At 41.7% G+C, this 15,092-nt stretch overlaps 1 protein-coding gene across 2 annotated transcripts; it reads right to left on the bottom strand.

Moving 5' to 3' along the window:
* Positions 1 to 6,428: 6,428 nt before the first annotated feature.
* Positions 6,429 to 14,648, bottom strand: POLR2M (RNA polymerase II subunit M). 2 transcript variants are annotated; one of them, XM_068963686.1, is made up of 4 exons: positions 14,407 to 14,648; positions 12,064 to 12,711; positions 8,910 to 9,114; positions 6,429 to 7,884 (listed from the first exon to the last, which is right to left on the bottom strand). In XM_068963686.1, the coding sequence occupies exons 1-4, from the start codon at positions 14,517 to 14,519 to the stop codon at positions 7,738 to 7,740; spliced, it is 1,113 nt and encodes a 370-aa protein (XP_068819787.1). In that variant the 5' UTR covers positions 14,520 to 14,648; the 3' UTR covers positions 6,429 to 7,737. The 2 variants fall into 2 exon arrangements, with proteins under 2 accessions (XP_068819787.1, XP_068819788.1); XM_068963687.1 differs by having other exon boundaries at positions 12,064 to 12,237.
* Between the last annotated feature and the right edge of the window lie 444 nt (positions 14,649 to 15,092).

The following is a 15,092-nucleotide window of genomic DNA, read 5'->3' as shown; positions in this document are numbered from 1 at the left end:
CCAAACTGAGATTTCACAGAGGGACTGGTGAGAGGTTTGATGAGCCAGTGAAAGTCAACCTTCTGATGACTAAAAGAAGAAGAGTGTGAGAGTGGAGACATTCAGAACAGACCAAATTACACAGTGAAAAGGGAAACTAGGATAACCCTTACAAATAATGTTGAGTAAATTATCTATTTTTAGTTTATATTTTATATATTATCCATTTTATTTCAAGAAAATTATTGTCATTGAGCCTAGTTGCCATAGTTAAGACTACAGTAAAGAAATTAAAGATGCCTACAATTTTAGAAAATACATTTCTGGCATTGTGCTTTTTCTATAATTTTACACAAATGTGCTAAGGAATTAATTATAAGCAGACTCCACACTGGGTTTCCCAGGTGGTACTGGTGGAAAAGAACCTGCCTGCCAATGCAGGAGACACAAGAGACATGGGTTCAATCCCTGGGTCGGGAAGATCCCCTATAGTAAGAAATGGTAACACACTCCAGTATTCTTACCTGGAAAATCCCATGGACAGAGGAGTCCGGTGGGCTACAGTCTATAGGCTTGCAAAGAGTCAGACACGATTGAAGCAACTTAGCATGCAAGGCACAGACTCCACATTAAGCAGACAGCATGGGTAGTGCAGAAAGGATTGGTTCTGTCAAAAGCACCTGCACAACCATATGCAACTCTCCACGCTTCTCTGTGCCTCTATTTCCCCAGTTATGAGATATGGAAAAATAATGCCTAATTTTTGTTCCTTCCTTCCTTAAGAACTAAAGATGTTAATTTGTGATAAGATTTGCCTTCTATTGCCAGTCACAGTTTGCTAATGTGCTTCATTTTAACCCTGCTAAGTGTAGCTGAGATGGTTCAGATGTTAAAGAATCTGCCTGCAATGCAGGAGACCTGGGTTAGATCCGTGGGTCGGGAAGATCCCCTGGAGGAGGGCATGGCATCCCACTGCAGTGTTCTTGCCTAGAGAGTCCGTCCCCGTGGACAAAGTAGCCCGGGGGGTTACAGCCCATTGCATCACAAAGAAGTAGACATGACTGAGTGACTAAGCACACACATTGAAGGGGAGAAATCTTTATTTAAAAATCTAAGTAATCAATAGAAGATATACTTTCATTTTTACAACACAAGCACTGAAGGGCTATTTAACTCCATACAAATATATGTGGTACTGATTGAGAGAATTGCTGTATTTACTGCCAATATTTTCAGACAGAGTTTATAAGCACCAAGCTGAGTCTCCATCTTTCAAAGAGCTTTTTTGTATACTCCAAGGACCTGATTTACAACTCTCATTCTTTCGCTTTAATAATGTGAAGTTTTTCCATACGAAACTGGGTCTCTCCTTAGCTCAATGTCCTAATTTCCCCTTGTCAAAATAGCTTTTTAGGGAGTCTCTATTGTTTTCAGTTAATTTTAACACTAAATTAAAAGCTTCATATGGTGGTGATTTTAAACCGTTTTGCTTCAGATGCCAAAAGGAACCTCCTAAACTACTTCAGTCATAATTGTTACCATCGTTACAATAAGGTTTTCATATAGACTCCTTTTTAGACCTCAAAGTGTTCTATAAAGACCACACTTTGAAATTTTGTTCTCTCAAAACATACCCCATACATTAGATAAGGGGTCACTGACCTCATCTTACAGACTAAATAGTCAGAAGAGGACAGAACTTCCCACTGGATTCAAAGGAAATAGTGGCATTTAAATCCTAAATCTAATAATCTAATGCTATTCCAGTGGCTTAGCCTCTTTCTGGCCTTTTTTTAATTCCAAGTTTTCTAAAATCATCTGGGAAGTAATAGATCATATTTAATTGTTCAGGCTTTTATGCTGTGCTTTCAGAATCGCTTCTGATTTGTGGTCTGGCTCTAGTTCAGTATTATCCAACACGAGGTTGATTTCATCAGCCCTGTATCAAAGCTTCCTCACTTTAGCCAGAAATTAAAATAATAGCTGTGAGTTTCCCCTCCCTGTCATACAGCTAGTCAATAATGCCATTTGCCGTATTTTGTAGATGACTCTACAGGCTCCTCATAAAAGCGGGATATGGAACTCTCATTTATTTAGCATAGGCACGCTCAACTTCTCCTACACAAAGACATAATCTTTTCTTTTTAAACAACTTTACTTCCTTTTAGTGTTATAAATTGTCACGAAGCCTGCAAAGGGTCACCTGCCAGGTTTACCTGGTCCTCTAAATAAAGCCCACGATATCTGATGTCATTTTCTCTCACATCTTTTCTTTGATAAAGGTTTATGAACCAACTACCAATGAGGAGGAAAGGATCAAGATACCATCAGTGGCCAAAATGGTCACACAGTGACAAGATGCTTAAACATAACACATTCCAAATGCAAAAATTATCAGAAGGAAAAAATCTCTTTTGTAGTTTAAGTTATAGAGACAGGACAAATACCCCTAGAGTAACCTAAGCTCTTGCTTAGCATTAGCACTTTTTAAAGCCCATACATAACCTTGATTTGTTGTATTCATGTGCAAGGCCATGTGCTCCAGCGCCCAGAAATTTTGAGCACTGGGTTCTTTTCTTGGCTGCCTCTGAGTGCCCTTGAGAAAATGACTTCAACATCCCTGTTACAGGAAACAGAGATAATCCCACACGCTATCTACCTCCCTCTTGACTCAACAGCTCCTGGCTCCCCAGAGAATGTGATACGGATCAGAGCCAGGTCCTATGAAAATGAAAATTACCCTATAGATGACTATTATATAATGTGATTAATCCTCCTAACCTCTTCCCCAGAGTAAGTAAAGCCCCAAACTTTAGCACTTAACTTTCTTCTCTTAACATAATCCCTTGAAAATCGAAGGTAAGAGTTCATGACAACAGACTCACTTAATTTTTCCTGGTTTAAACCGAACTTTGATATCTTTTAAAAAAATTCTTTCTTGCAAAACTACACAATACTTTAGGTATTCACACTATAAAAAAATCTTGTGAATTTTCTATTTAACTTGTATAGACTAAAAGTAATGACCTAGTTGAAAGAGTGATTTAGTTTATGAATGGCAAAGGTTCAGATCTCCTGAGTCTCAAAATACAGAAATAAAAATATCAGAATATCAAGCATTTTTCAAAAATGAATAGAGATTTGTACTACCAGCGAGATTTGCACTATGTTGCTTCCTTTTATGTAACATGGCAAGCTGATTCTAAAATTTAAATATAAAAATGATCTAATTGTAAATTATCTTTCGGTAATAATTACAAAAAGCAAAAAGAAACAAGGAAATAAGTTGCTTTGTTTCTCTTTCCAAATAAATAAAATTTAAAATGCAAAGGCCCAAAAACAGTCAAGCCTCTCCCGAACCTGATGATAGGCTCTACACTAGACTTACCATAAAGCTATCACAGATAAAGCAGCATAATATTAGCACAAACACATTAATGGACTAGAGAAATGGAGAGGACCCAGAGAGGATCACAGAAATATACTCTGTGCATGGCACAGACTGGTGCTTACCGCATGGCAGGAGGGCACTGCACAGTGCCAGATCAGTGGCTACACAGAAGGACCCTTCCTCACACAGTCACAGGTACCTCCCACAGGAAGTCAAGCATAACACAGTAAGAAAGGCAAAATTAAAAAGCATTATTTAAATGAAAAGATTTTTAAAGATAGTATTTTCATGAATTCAGGGTAGGAAAACATTCCTTAAGAAACGATACAAAGGACACTAGACATAAAAGATGAATATATTTGTCATTAAAATGAAGAATTTTTATTCATCAAAAAACCATGAAGACAATGAAAAATAACCAGAGGAGAGGATATTTACAACAAACTCAATAACCATTAGTACGAAGAATGTATACAAATCAATGAGTAAGATGGCTGACACACACACAACAGAGACAGGTTTTGAATGGGCACTTTTCAAAAGAAGAAATCCAGTGACCAGTAAACATGTGGAAGATGCTCAAAGGCTGTTTCTAATTAGAGAAAAGCAAAATAAAAGCACAGTGAATGTCTCTATAAAAACATTACACACTAAAATTAAAGTCTGGCAACATCAAGTGTTGAACTGGAACACTCATACACAGTGAGGGATGAGGGGAAGGATAATAAATGTTAAAGATATACCTATCTCATAATCCAGCAGTTCAACTCCTAGGTAAATACCCTACAGAAATGTTTATGTGCAAAACATGTTCATTGTAGCATTGCTTGTAATAGCCCTGAATGGAAAACATCATAGAGGTGCCCATTTCAGTAAAATGAAGTGGTACTAATGAAATGGCGTATCACACAGTAATGAAAATGAGTAAATCACACTGACACACGGCGTGCATTGTGTAAGTGTTTAGTGAAAGGCACTAGACACAACATACAGTGTGATCCCAGGTTTTTAAGTTGAAAGTAGGAAAAACAAACAATATTGTTGTACACATAACAAGTAAAACCATTTTTTAAAAGAGAAGAAGTATTGCCATAAAGTGAGGCTAGTAGTTTCCTCTGGGGGACAAAGGGGAGGCTGGAAGGAACACACAGGGAGATTTGGGAGTGCTGGCAGTGGCTTTTGAGCCTCTGGTTTGTGATTACATAGCTGTTTGCTTCGTCTATTAAACTGCACACCTGTTTTATGTACTTCTTGTACATTTCACAAGATTTAGAAGAATGAGGAAGAACTCATACTACCAAACATACCACTGACTAGAATCATACTTATTTAAATAGTGTGGAAAAACTAGAAGGCCTAGGTCCAAGACACACACAGGAATTTAATATTCTATACCAGTACAATGCAGATTTTTTAAAAAACTAAATCTCACCTCATACAATATTCCCAAGTTTGAGATGGATTAAAAATTTCCTTCTGAATTAAAGGTAAGTATAAAAGTGAAATTTTTTAAGGTACTAAAAGAAAATAAGGATCAATCTGTACCCATCCTTGGGGTAGGGAAAGCACGCCCTAGCACACCTGCACAGGCTTCCCAGGTGGCACTAGCGGTAAAGAATCCACCCACCAACACAAGAGACATGAGACTCAGGTCCAGTCCCTGGGTCAGGAAAATCCCCTGGAGTAGGAAATGGCAACCCACCCCAGTATTCTTGCCTGGGAAATCCAGGGGTGGAGCAGCCTGGCGGGCTGCCGTTCATGGAGTCACAAAGAGCTGGACACAGCTGAGCACACACACATACACACAGCACACCTGCAAAGGCAGACCCTAAGAAAAGAACTTCTACACAGAAACACCACCAACTATATTAGAAGGCAAGTCACGTGTTGAAAACAGTAATAACACATGGCAAAATGGACATCTTAATTCATAAAGTAACTTATAAACCAGTAAAATTGGCAAACTCGCCAAGGGAATATAGGAAAGATATGAAGAAGCAATGCTCAAAACAATGAATGAAAATGGTCAATAAACATGACAAGACTCTCAAATCTTCATTTATAATCAAAGAAACACATTTTAAAGGAAGCCCTTTTCTGGAATTATTGGCAAATATTTTGAATAGCAACTTGCAATTCTGATAGTTTATATTGCTAGTGGGAACGTTAAGGAAAACAGCCTTTGTGGGGAGTGATGGGTATCAAGTCTCAAAAATTTACTTTCACCTAGCAATTCCTTCTAGAAAGGTACCATTTGGAAATGTCACTTTTTTACAGATATGACATAAGATGTTGATTGTATCATTTCAATTTGCATTATAATGAACACATTGTGAAACAAACTAATGTTAAAAGTTACGGCACACCCATAAAATGGAATATTCTGCAGCTATCTAAAATGTGAAATATTTAGCATGTGGAAATGTTAATGGTATATAGAGCAGAATGTTAACCAGTGTACGACTGCATTATTGAAAATATAAATGTATAGCTATGCATAGAAAAGTATGCATATGTCGTTGTACCTAAATATTAACAGAGGTCTTCTCTGGGTGGTGGGATTACAGGGGACTGCATGTATGTGCATGGGAGCCCTCCCATGATCAGTTTTCCAGGAATAACGTTTATTTATTTTGGTGACTCAGACAGTAAAGAATCTGCCTGCAATGCAGGAGACCCAGGTTCGATCCCTGGGTTGGAAAGATCCCCTGGAGAAGGAAATGGTAACCCTTGCCAGTATCTTGCCTGGAGAATTTCATGGTCAGAGGAGCCTGGTGGGCTACAGTCCTTGAGGTCGCAAAGAGTCGGACATGACTGAATGACTATTTTAATAAAGAAGGAGCATCAAATAACTTTAGGATGTGAAATCATTTATAATTAGTTTTAAAAACTAAAAATAACGAAACTGTGCAGGATAGTCCTACATTTGCTTTTTGAGGGGAGGAAAGCAAAAGGGCAATAAAGTTACTCCCAAAAGGACAGGACACAGAACTGAGTGTTCCCTACCACACCTACATCTCCCTAAATGCATTCTAATTCAAATTTCATATATGAAAAGCCTCCTTCAAAGCTAAGTTACATGGAATTAAGCAGCAGTAAAGCATCACCATTAGCATTTTCAGGTTGCTCTAATTAATATTTTATTCTTTCAACACTGCTTAAAGGCACCAACATGTTAGACAAAACTTTGACAAAACTTAACATATTTGTTAATTTCTCTGGAGACCACCATATAATCCTTTGAAATTATACATGAAATTGAGATTTCTGCAGCCTACATAAGTCTCTTTTGGGGTGGGGGCAGGGAAGCAATATATATTGATAACAAACCAATTGTGGCTTTGGAAATTTTTTTGGTTGTCTTATCAAATTGAACCTATCATCTGCTAGAACAATGAAGTCAAGTCAGGCCAAGCCTAACAACAGATAGGGCTTCTCCAGTAGCTCAGCAGTCAAGAATCTGCTTGCAATGCAGGAGATGCAGGAGCCACAGGTTCAGTCCCTGGGTCAGAAGGATCCCCTAGAGAAGGAAATGGCAACCCACACCAGTAATCTTGCCTGGAAAATCCCACAGGCAGAAGACCCTGGCAGGCTACAGTCCATGGGGTCGCAAAAAGCTGGACACAACTGAACGACTAAACCACCAACAGCTATTCCCTTCACAAACATCAATCACCTTAAGGCTTTTCCTGTTCCTCATGTTACTCCATGACCAGGCAAATCTGGTCATCTAGAGAGACCACCCACCCTCTAGAATTAACTAAAAGTACCGCATATTCCTTATCAGAAGAAAGAAAACATATTTCCTAAGGGAAGACAGAAAGAAACAAATATTTAAGCATTTTCTTTGAGTGTCTTCCTTGGTATTTAACGTCCAGTACTGTAATAGCCCCCATGCAAACATGCACAAAATTATCTAGGCTTCTTTGTTATTCAAAAAGAGGGAATTATATCTTCATAATTCATTTTAGGTGATGCCTGGGACAACTAAATAATTCACTAAGACATGTAATAAACATTATTTGGTAGAGGTAAGTATAAAGAAAAAAGCAGTTTAATCACCTGCTTTCATTTGGCTTAGAGAAAAAAACGTGCTTACTATATACTAAAATATCAGACCAACACAGGACATACTGCCAAAATTTAATATAGTGTCATTAAACACAATATTCAAATATTCAACTTTTCAAGGACATGAAAATTATCATCTGAAAGTGGGCTTGTTTTATAGTTTCCTTAGCGTAACTTTACAAAATTCTTTCTCTCAACAATGTCTGACACTGATCTTGATACTTGTTAGGCAGTCTGATGTAAGATAATGAGATCTCAACAGGCAGAGATTTGGGAGATGATCTGAACGTCCATCTTCAGAGTTCATCCTCGGAGGACTGATCATCATCTTCGTCCCTTACTTCTCGGTATTTCCTTGAAGACTCCCCTTCTGGATTATAGCTCTGCATTTTAATATTTAGTCTTTCAGCTAGCTTCTGTGCTGCGAGCTTGGCTTGTATCTCCTTTAAGACAAAAAAGCAAAAAGTTAGCCACTCATACCTTTTCCCTACAATTTTTCAAGGGGAAGTCACTGGAACAGAACCAGTTTCACTGGAAGGGCATGCCCCTTTATTTCTGGGCTCTCTACCGCCCTCTGAGGGAATGAGACACAGTCATCACAGGGCAGGGCTGGAGAGAGCTACCAGCCTGCTACAGCGGTGATGACAGACTTCTACTGATAAACAGTGTGCACTGAAATATCCGACTTCTATGCGAGAAACTGAGCAATCAGCTTGGCACTGCAACAGTTATACACAGGAAACTACTTTCTAGCATGTGGGCAGGCGCACGTGCATAGACAACCCTGAAGAGCAATCTGAGCCATCAACGTCAAAAACCACCAGTGCTGTACTGACCCTCCAACTGGAAGAGTCTTCTTTCCTGGATTAGATTATGGCTTCTAGGCTCGAGAGTGACATTTCAGTGCCACCGTGAAAAATCAAAGAATACTAAAAACTGATTATCCCTCACCAAATTAACTCCCATGAAAATTACTATGCAATAAAAAGCCTAAGTAAATCTTAAACAGTGGCAATGTGCTTGCAGACGCCCAGTGACGGTGTCACTGACTGACTGGCAAGCCGCATGCTCATTCCTCATCTGGCTCACTTTTCTCAGGCTGCCCCCAACCCACTCGAACTCATATGTCCCTCCTTCAGGCCACGCGTAGTACAGGTAGGTGGGACTGAAATGGAATTACTACTGCTCTGCCAAGGAAACCAACTCCAAACTGAACGGTTTAATTCAACCTAAAAATAACTTCAAACAGGCATTTAGGGTCAAACAAGGTAAGAAGCAATTCCTCAACGCTTAGTTACAACTAGGCAATAACTTGAATGAACTGAGAGGACGAAAACTAGCTTTTAAAAACGAGTGCCTTGAAAATCCATGCCAACCTAGCTTTTGTGAAAACCAAAGGCCTAGAGTAAATTCTGACTCATGTAAGCAGCGTTCAACATGCAGACAGAACAAGCCATGCTCTAAATACCTCGTAACTCTGCTTCTGCTGTCTCTGAAGTGCCAGCGACTCCTCTATGGAGAGCAGTTGTGTCGGCAGGTGGTGCAGCGGCAGAAGACGGGCTGCCGTGATGTCATCAAGATGCTTCCTGTCCCTGTGCCGCCTCTCCTCTGAGGAGATGGGAGACCCTCTCCTCTGAGAAACACTCGAAGAATCACGCGACTGTGAAGGTAATCTGCAGGAAGCAACCCTTAAGTTACACCACCTTTTCACAGACACACATTTGTAGCATTCAACAAAAGTGGCCTTTAACCTTGGCAGCTAACTGTTCTACAAAGGTAATAGTAAGGCCTTTACCACTATTTACATGCATAGATAAAACGTTCTTTTTATTTACCTCAAAAACAAATATTTAAATTGGCACCTTTTTTGGTGATTTGACAATGCATTCCTCTAACAGATAGCTACACATTGCCTCTCCCCTGTCTCTTCAAATACTAGAGTGGGTTGTCATTTCCTCCTCCAGGGGGCTCTTCCCCACCCAGGGATCGAACCCTCATCTCCCACGTCTCCCGCACTGGCAGGCAGATTCTTTACTACTGAGCCACCTGGGAAGGCCCCCCAAAAGCTTATACTTGAGCTGAAGCCTATTCTCATTCAAAAACGCCTGCAAAGGGGCTCACTATCTAGCAGAGGGAATTCAATTTGTGAACAGTTTCAGTGTAATGTAGTGTCACGGGTACTATGGCACAGGCCCACTGGAACACAGACAAGGGAATGGCCCGTTGTAACGGGAGACAGGATGGCTGGCAGAAACACTTCAAAAAGAGTGCAATCTGAGGAGTCTTGGAATAATAAGGATTCAACATGTAAATGATAGGATCTCTGACGGCATTTCACCAGAGTAAGGACTGACAGGGCTGCAGCTCACAGGAAGCATGGGAGCTGGAGAGTACAGAAAAGGCTGGGGCAGCAGGCTGGGTGCAGGGCACATGGAAGACTTCTAGTCTGCACAACAGGTTCAGGTTTGTGTTCTACAAATTGCACTCTGGCAGCAGTGGACAGGATGGACTGGTAGAATTAAGACTAGGCCAGGACAGAAAACAACTACGGGCCAGGACAGGGATGAGCATCTTCACTTTGACAGGAGAAAAGATGAACATAAGGATGATTAGACGAAGGTCCAGGAAATACACTGTGAGGCCCCATGGCTGGCAGAGATGGAAAGGAGGGGAAGAAAGAAGGTGCTGGCACTACTGGCTTAGGGAATATGGGACAAAGTAGTCTGGGAAGTGAGTTCTACTTTGTACAGGACAAATCTTAGGTGCACAGATCACCCCCATGTGGCCGGGTTTCATAGGTAACTGACTCTGCAAATCTGAAGTTCTGGGTAGACTAGGGCTAGAAGAGATGAGAGGCAGCCTCCCACATCAGAAGAGCCGGAAGAGCATGCAAGAGGCAGCTAAGGGACACCTGCGTCCCCTGCTACTTCCAACTGTCTACCACCTGGCTCCCCAAAGCCCAGCCTCTTCTGATGAGTCCATCTGTCTCTATGGCTCACAAACTTCCCTTGGGAACCTTCACGGATACTCCCTTCCTCTCCTCCCACTTCCAGCTAAAGGACCACAATACAGAATCAGGGTCAGTGTACTCTCTGTTGTATGTATTGACTAGATGATGCTTCTGGTTTTCTGCCTCCTTCGAAGTGAGGAAAAGATACCTCACCACACACAAGATGAGTAATTACTTAATCAAAGATTACTTTTTATTCCCAACTAAAAATTAATTCTGGTTTTCTGCTGCTAAGTCACTTCAGTCGTGTCCAACTCTGTGCGACCCCATAGAGGGCAGCCCACCAGGCTCCCCTGTCCCTGGGATTCTCCAAGCAAGAACACTGGAGTGGGTTGCCATTTCCTTCTCCAATGCATGAAAGTGAAAGTAGCTCAGTTGTGTCTGACCCTCAGCGACCCCATGGACTGCAGCCTTCCAGGATTCTCCATCCATGGGATTTTCCAGGCAAGAGTAGGGTGCCATTGCCTTGCTGGTTTTCTACTCAAAACTATTTGTTCTGGTTTTCTATGCAGAACAAATAGTTTTGAGGTTTAAAAAAATGAATAGTGAGATACAATTGAACTTTAAAGTTTCTATAATAATAAAAAAATTGGTTTAGGTACTTGTAACTACAAGCTTTCAGTTTTTCAAAGAAAAGCAGTAGGGGTTAAACTTTGTATCTGTCGTTGTTTAGCTGCTAAGTTGTGTCAGACGCTTTGCAACCACATGGACCGCAGCCTGCCGGGCTCCTCTGTTCATGAGATTTCCCAGGCAAGAATACTGGAATGGGTTGCCATTTCCTTCTTTAGGGGATCTTCCTGACCCCGGGACCGAACCTGCATCTCCTGCATTGGCAGGTGGATTCTTTACCACTAAGTCACCAGGGAAGCTCCCTGTATCTGATATTAATGTCTTATAAAACTATTCCCTGATAAGTGTTACAACTGCACATAAATAAATAATACTTTTTGAAGAGATTTTTTTTCTGAAGATCTCAGAAACAAAACTATGACAAGGAACTTAGAAGTACAGTTCACTTGCCCCTCCTGCCCAAACTTGTTTTGCTTTTTTAACCCTTTCTCAGCTCCCTTCCTCCTGAAATGATTATATACTTTAATGTTCTTCCAAGTGTGTAAGCCTCGAGTCCTTATCTAGACCCTAAACTCTATGAGGAACAGAATCTTTACTCGTGTGTTGTCATAGCACCTACTGCTTACATACAGTAAGCACACAAATATTTTTTACTGAGAAAGGCCGTTGGTTCCTACAATTGTTTTCCTCTTAGCTTATAGTCTAGTTAGAGGAGGAGCTATGTACAAGAATATGGTTCTGGAAACAATTATAATAAATTCTCTAATTCTATGTTTTATATAAAATTTTGCCTAAGTATCCTGAAGTTTAATGTTCCATCTGCTACTGAAAACCTTTTCAATTACTTGGCTAAAACAAGAAAGCATTTTCCAGCCGGAATCCTCCACTCCAGCCATGTTCGTTTTACTGCTTCTACAATACGCTCATTCCCAAGTACAAGCAGTTCTCGCACCAAGTCCACTGAACTTGATGCAGTCTACCAGTTTTGGGAGTTTAACAAATATCATGCTCCTGTAACAAGCCTGTTTCTGATGGTACTTACACATTGGTTTTAAATTTATGTGGCGGGGGCATGGGATTTTTGGCTCGCGTTTCCAGCACTTCCATGTAATGAGGCTTCTTCTGCGGCCTACTCCAGAGGCTGGCCAAGTTCTCAGGACTCTGGTTTCCTTCTGAGTGGTGTTCAGTGGGATCTGCAATTGTGATCCTTTGTAATCTATCAATGAACAGGTTGTCTGAGCTGCCAGGATGATCCTCCACTTGACCTAAGGCACAATGCTGAGGGAGACCCTCACTAGCTTCAGATGAGGAAGGCGCTGGGGCTCTGCTGCTAGAAGGTGGGTGCTTGCTCAATGTGTGTTCAGCCTCAGTTGCCTCAGCATCACCTCCGCGAGTCGGATGTGCCAGTCCCTGTTGTCGTGAGGTTGTCTGAGATGATGTGATGTTAGCTACAGAGGAACAGCCAGGAACAGGTGATGAAGTATCAAGTATCTGGTCAGAATTCTGGGCCTTATCTCTGTCCCCATCAACAACTGCAATCGCTTTTTGCCTCTCCTTACAGTCTAAGCTAAGAGGATAAAAGAGTTCACTTCTTCCTCTAAATTCTTCACGTTCTGCAATGGCAGCTTTCAGTTTGGTGACAGCGTCTGAGATCTTTTTACCTTTGTCGGGCAATTTGCAAATGAATTTTCTACAAAAGGAAAAGAATAGGTATGTTACATAGAGCCATGTTTTTAAACTTGAGATATACAAAGTAGTATTCTCAAAGGGAGAAAAATCGACCATTAAGTCAAAAAACTGATTTCCAGCTGCCCCAGAAATAAGAGAATCATTACCCAAATACCCCTCAAAACAAGGGACTACAGGATGATTAGGGACTATGTCTTGTTTGTCTCATCTATTAACAATTAGAATTTCTGCAAAAGTATTTTAAGCATGATATTAATATAAGACATGCCCCAAATCAGTTTTTAAAAGTGTGATTTCCAAGACCTTCCTGGTGAGGGGAGGTGGGTGGATCTGCAAGGTCAAAACTATTTATAATAACTAAGGTACTATTTGTCATTTTCACTCTCATTTCTTACCATGAGTACAGGGGAGTTTTCCAGAGGCCACATGATATGGATGATAGCATTGTTCTGATGGCTAATAGAATGCGTTTTTGTATTCTTGTGTTTTAAAGATTCTCACTTGTAACTCCTAAGACAATGATAACTATCAGTCGATATAACAGACATATAGCAAGAGCTCTTCAAAATGTTCAGTAAGTCTTCAGCGTTAAAGCGGTCCTGAGGCTAAAAAGTTAACTCACTCATTCTCACAGTCAAAATAGTTGTCTCTACCAGGAAATCCCCAAGTCATCATTTGCCACTTTGGCTAAGTGGCAAAAGTTCTTTTTCTGATTTCCTTTTCTTTAGCCACACAATAAATGTGGAGGGAAGGTTACAGCTCACACCCTCTATTCTTTATGACACTACATTCATTCTCCTAATTCTATTAACACTCCTCCCAGTTGAGAGGTCTGTATTTTCCCAACGTTCTCTTCTCTCTCCAGCCTCATGACCACTTATCCAGCTTTTAATCAAATGTAATTAACTTTTCCATTAACTAAGCTCCAGTAAGTAAAATCAGTGTCAGACTATTACCCTCCTCCAGTTTTCCTACTTTTATTAATGGTGCTCCATACAGGTTGGAAACTTCAGCCATCTCTGTCAACCATATACTCAAATGATCCTAAGCCTGATCTAGTCTCCCCAATCTCAGAGCTACCCTTCTAGTTCACTTTTTTAGAATCCCCTTATTGGGGAACTTCTCTGAAAATACCACCTAGTCTCTTCTGCCTCTTATTCCTTCAAATTATCCTGCACCAAACTGCTAAAATAAGCTTCCTAAAAAATCATTATTTTTACACCTATCCTCTGCTAAAATCCATTAAGTCTAACAGCTAAGTGTGAATCAAACTTACTTTGCCTAAGAAGCCACTCTTTTACCCCACTCTTCCCACTTCCTACAGTTCCTGTAAAAAAAATGGGATCTAGAGATGAAACTTACTAGGTGTTTGGGGCACTATTTGGGGGAAAGGGAGCGAAAGGATTGGGGATACAGAGCCTCCCCTTGGAGGGCCGACACAGGCACTGAGTAAATAAAATCAACGAGGAGCTGATGAGGAGCCGAAACGCTGGAGAGCCAGAAACACGGGCGCCCGGCGCCCGGGCTGTACGCGGTAGCTCTGTGACTGTAGGCCGGCCACTAGCCCGTGGGCCTGGAACGGACCTAAGACAAGGTGACCTTCCAGGAAAGAGATCGGGATGGGGGCGGGGAGGGGCGCGTCCCAGGGTGCCGAACGCGAGGAACCCTGCGGTGACTTCGCGGGACCCAAGCTTACACGTTGCGCAAAAGTCTCTCCTGGCGCTTCAACATTTCCCGTAGCTCCGCCAAACTCCGCTGCCCCAAGTCCTCGGGAGTTTGGGGCTCGAAGCCGCGGGGCAGCGAGGACATTCTGCGGGGGCTGAGGCTGGCGAGGCGGTGGGCACTCGGCGTCCTCGGCAGCCCCCGTGGCTGGCGCCAGATCCGCGGCCGGCGGGGACTCCGGCGAACGAGCGGGAGTCGCCATTTTCCCGGAAGAACAGGTCTTCTTCTAGCCGAATCGAGCTTTATTGAAACGCCGGAAACAAACACGGACAGAGTGGAGGGAGTGGCCGCCGGGGCGGGAATCGCGGGGTGACGTCACGCGCCGGCGGGGCGCGCTTTCTAGTTGCTTATTCTTCACCCGTGTCTTGGGTCTCGGCTTGAGCATTCAGAAAAAGTGAGTTCCTGGGGCCCTGTCCTGAAGGAGTCTGCTGAGTGCGGGAGGAGAGCAGACATTAATCAATTAACAAATGGAAGAATCGTAAGACGGCTATGGGCACCAAGGAACGAATAACAAAGAAGTGAAAGACACGTGGAAACAGGAGTGATGAATTGGTTAACCATTAGTGAAGTTGGAGTATGTACCGGGCACGTGAAGCCCTGGCCTATGGCGTGGCCTTCCTAGTTCTGGGTTTAGTGAAGACCTCAAACGTTAATGTTGGA

The sequence above is a fragment of the Capricornis sumatraensis genome, chromosome 2 (genome assembly GCF_032405125.1).
Source record: "Capricornis sumatraensis isolate serow.1 chromosome 2, serow.2, whole genome shotgun sequence".
Lineage (NCBI taxonomy): Eukaryota > Metazoa > Chordata > Mammalia > Artiodactyla > Bovidae > Capricornis > Capricornis sumatraensis.
This window is presented reverse-complemented; position numbering and strand designations above follow the sequence as displayed.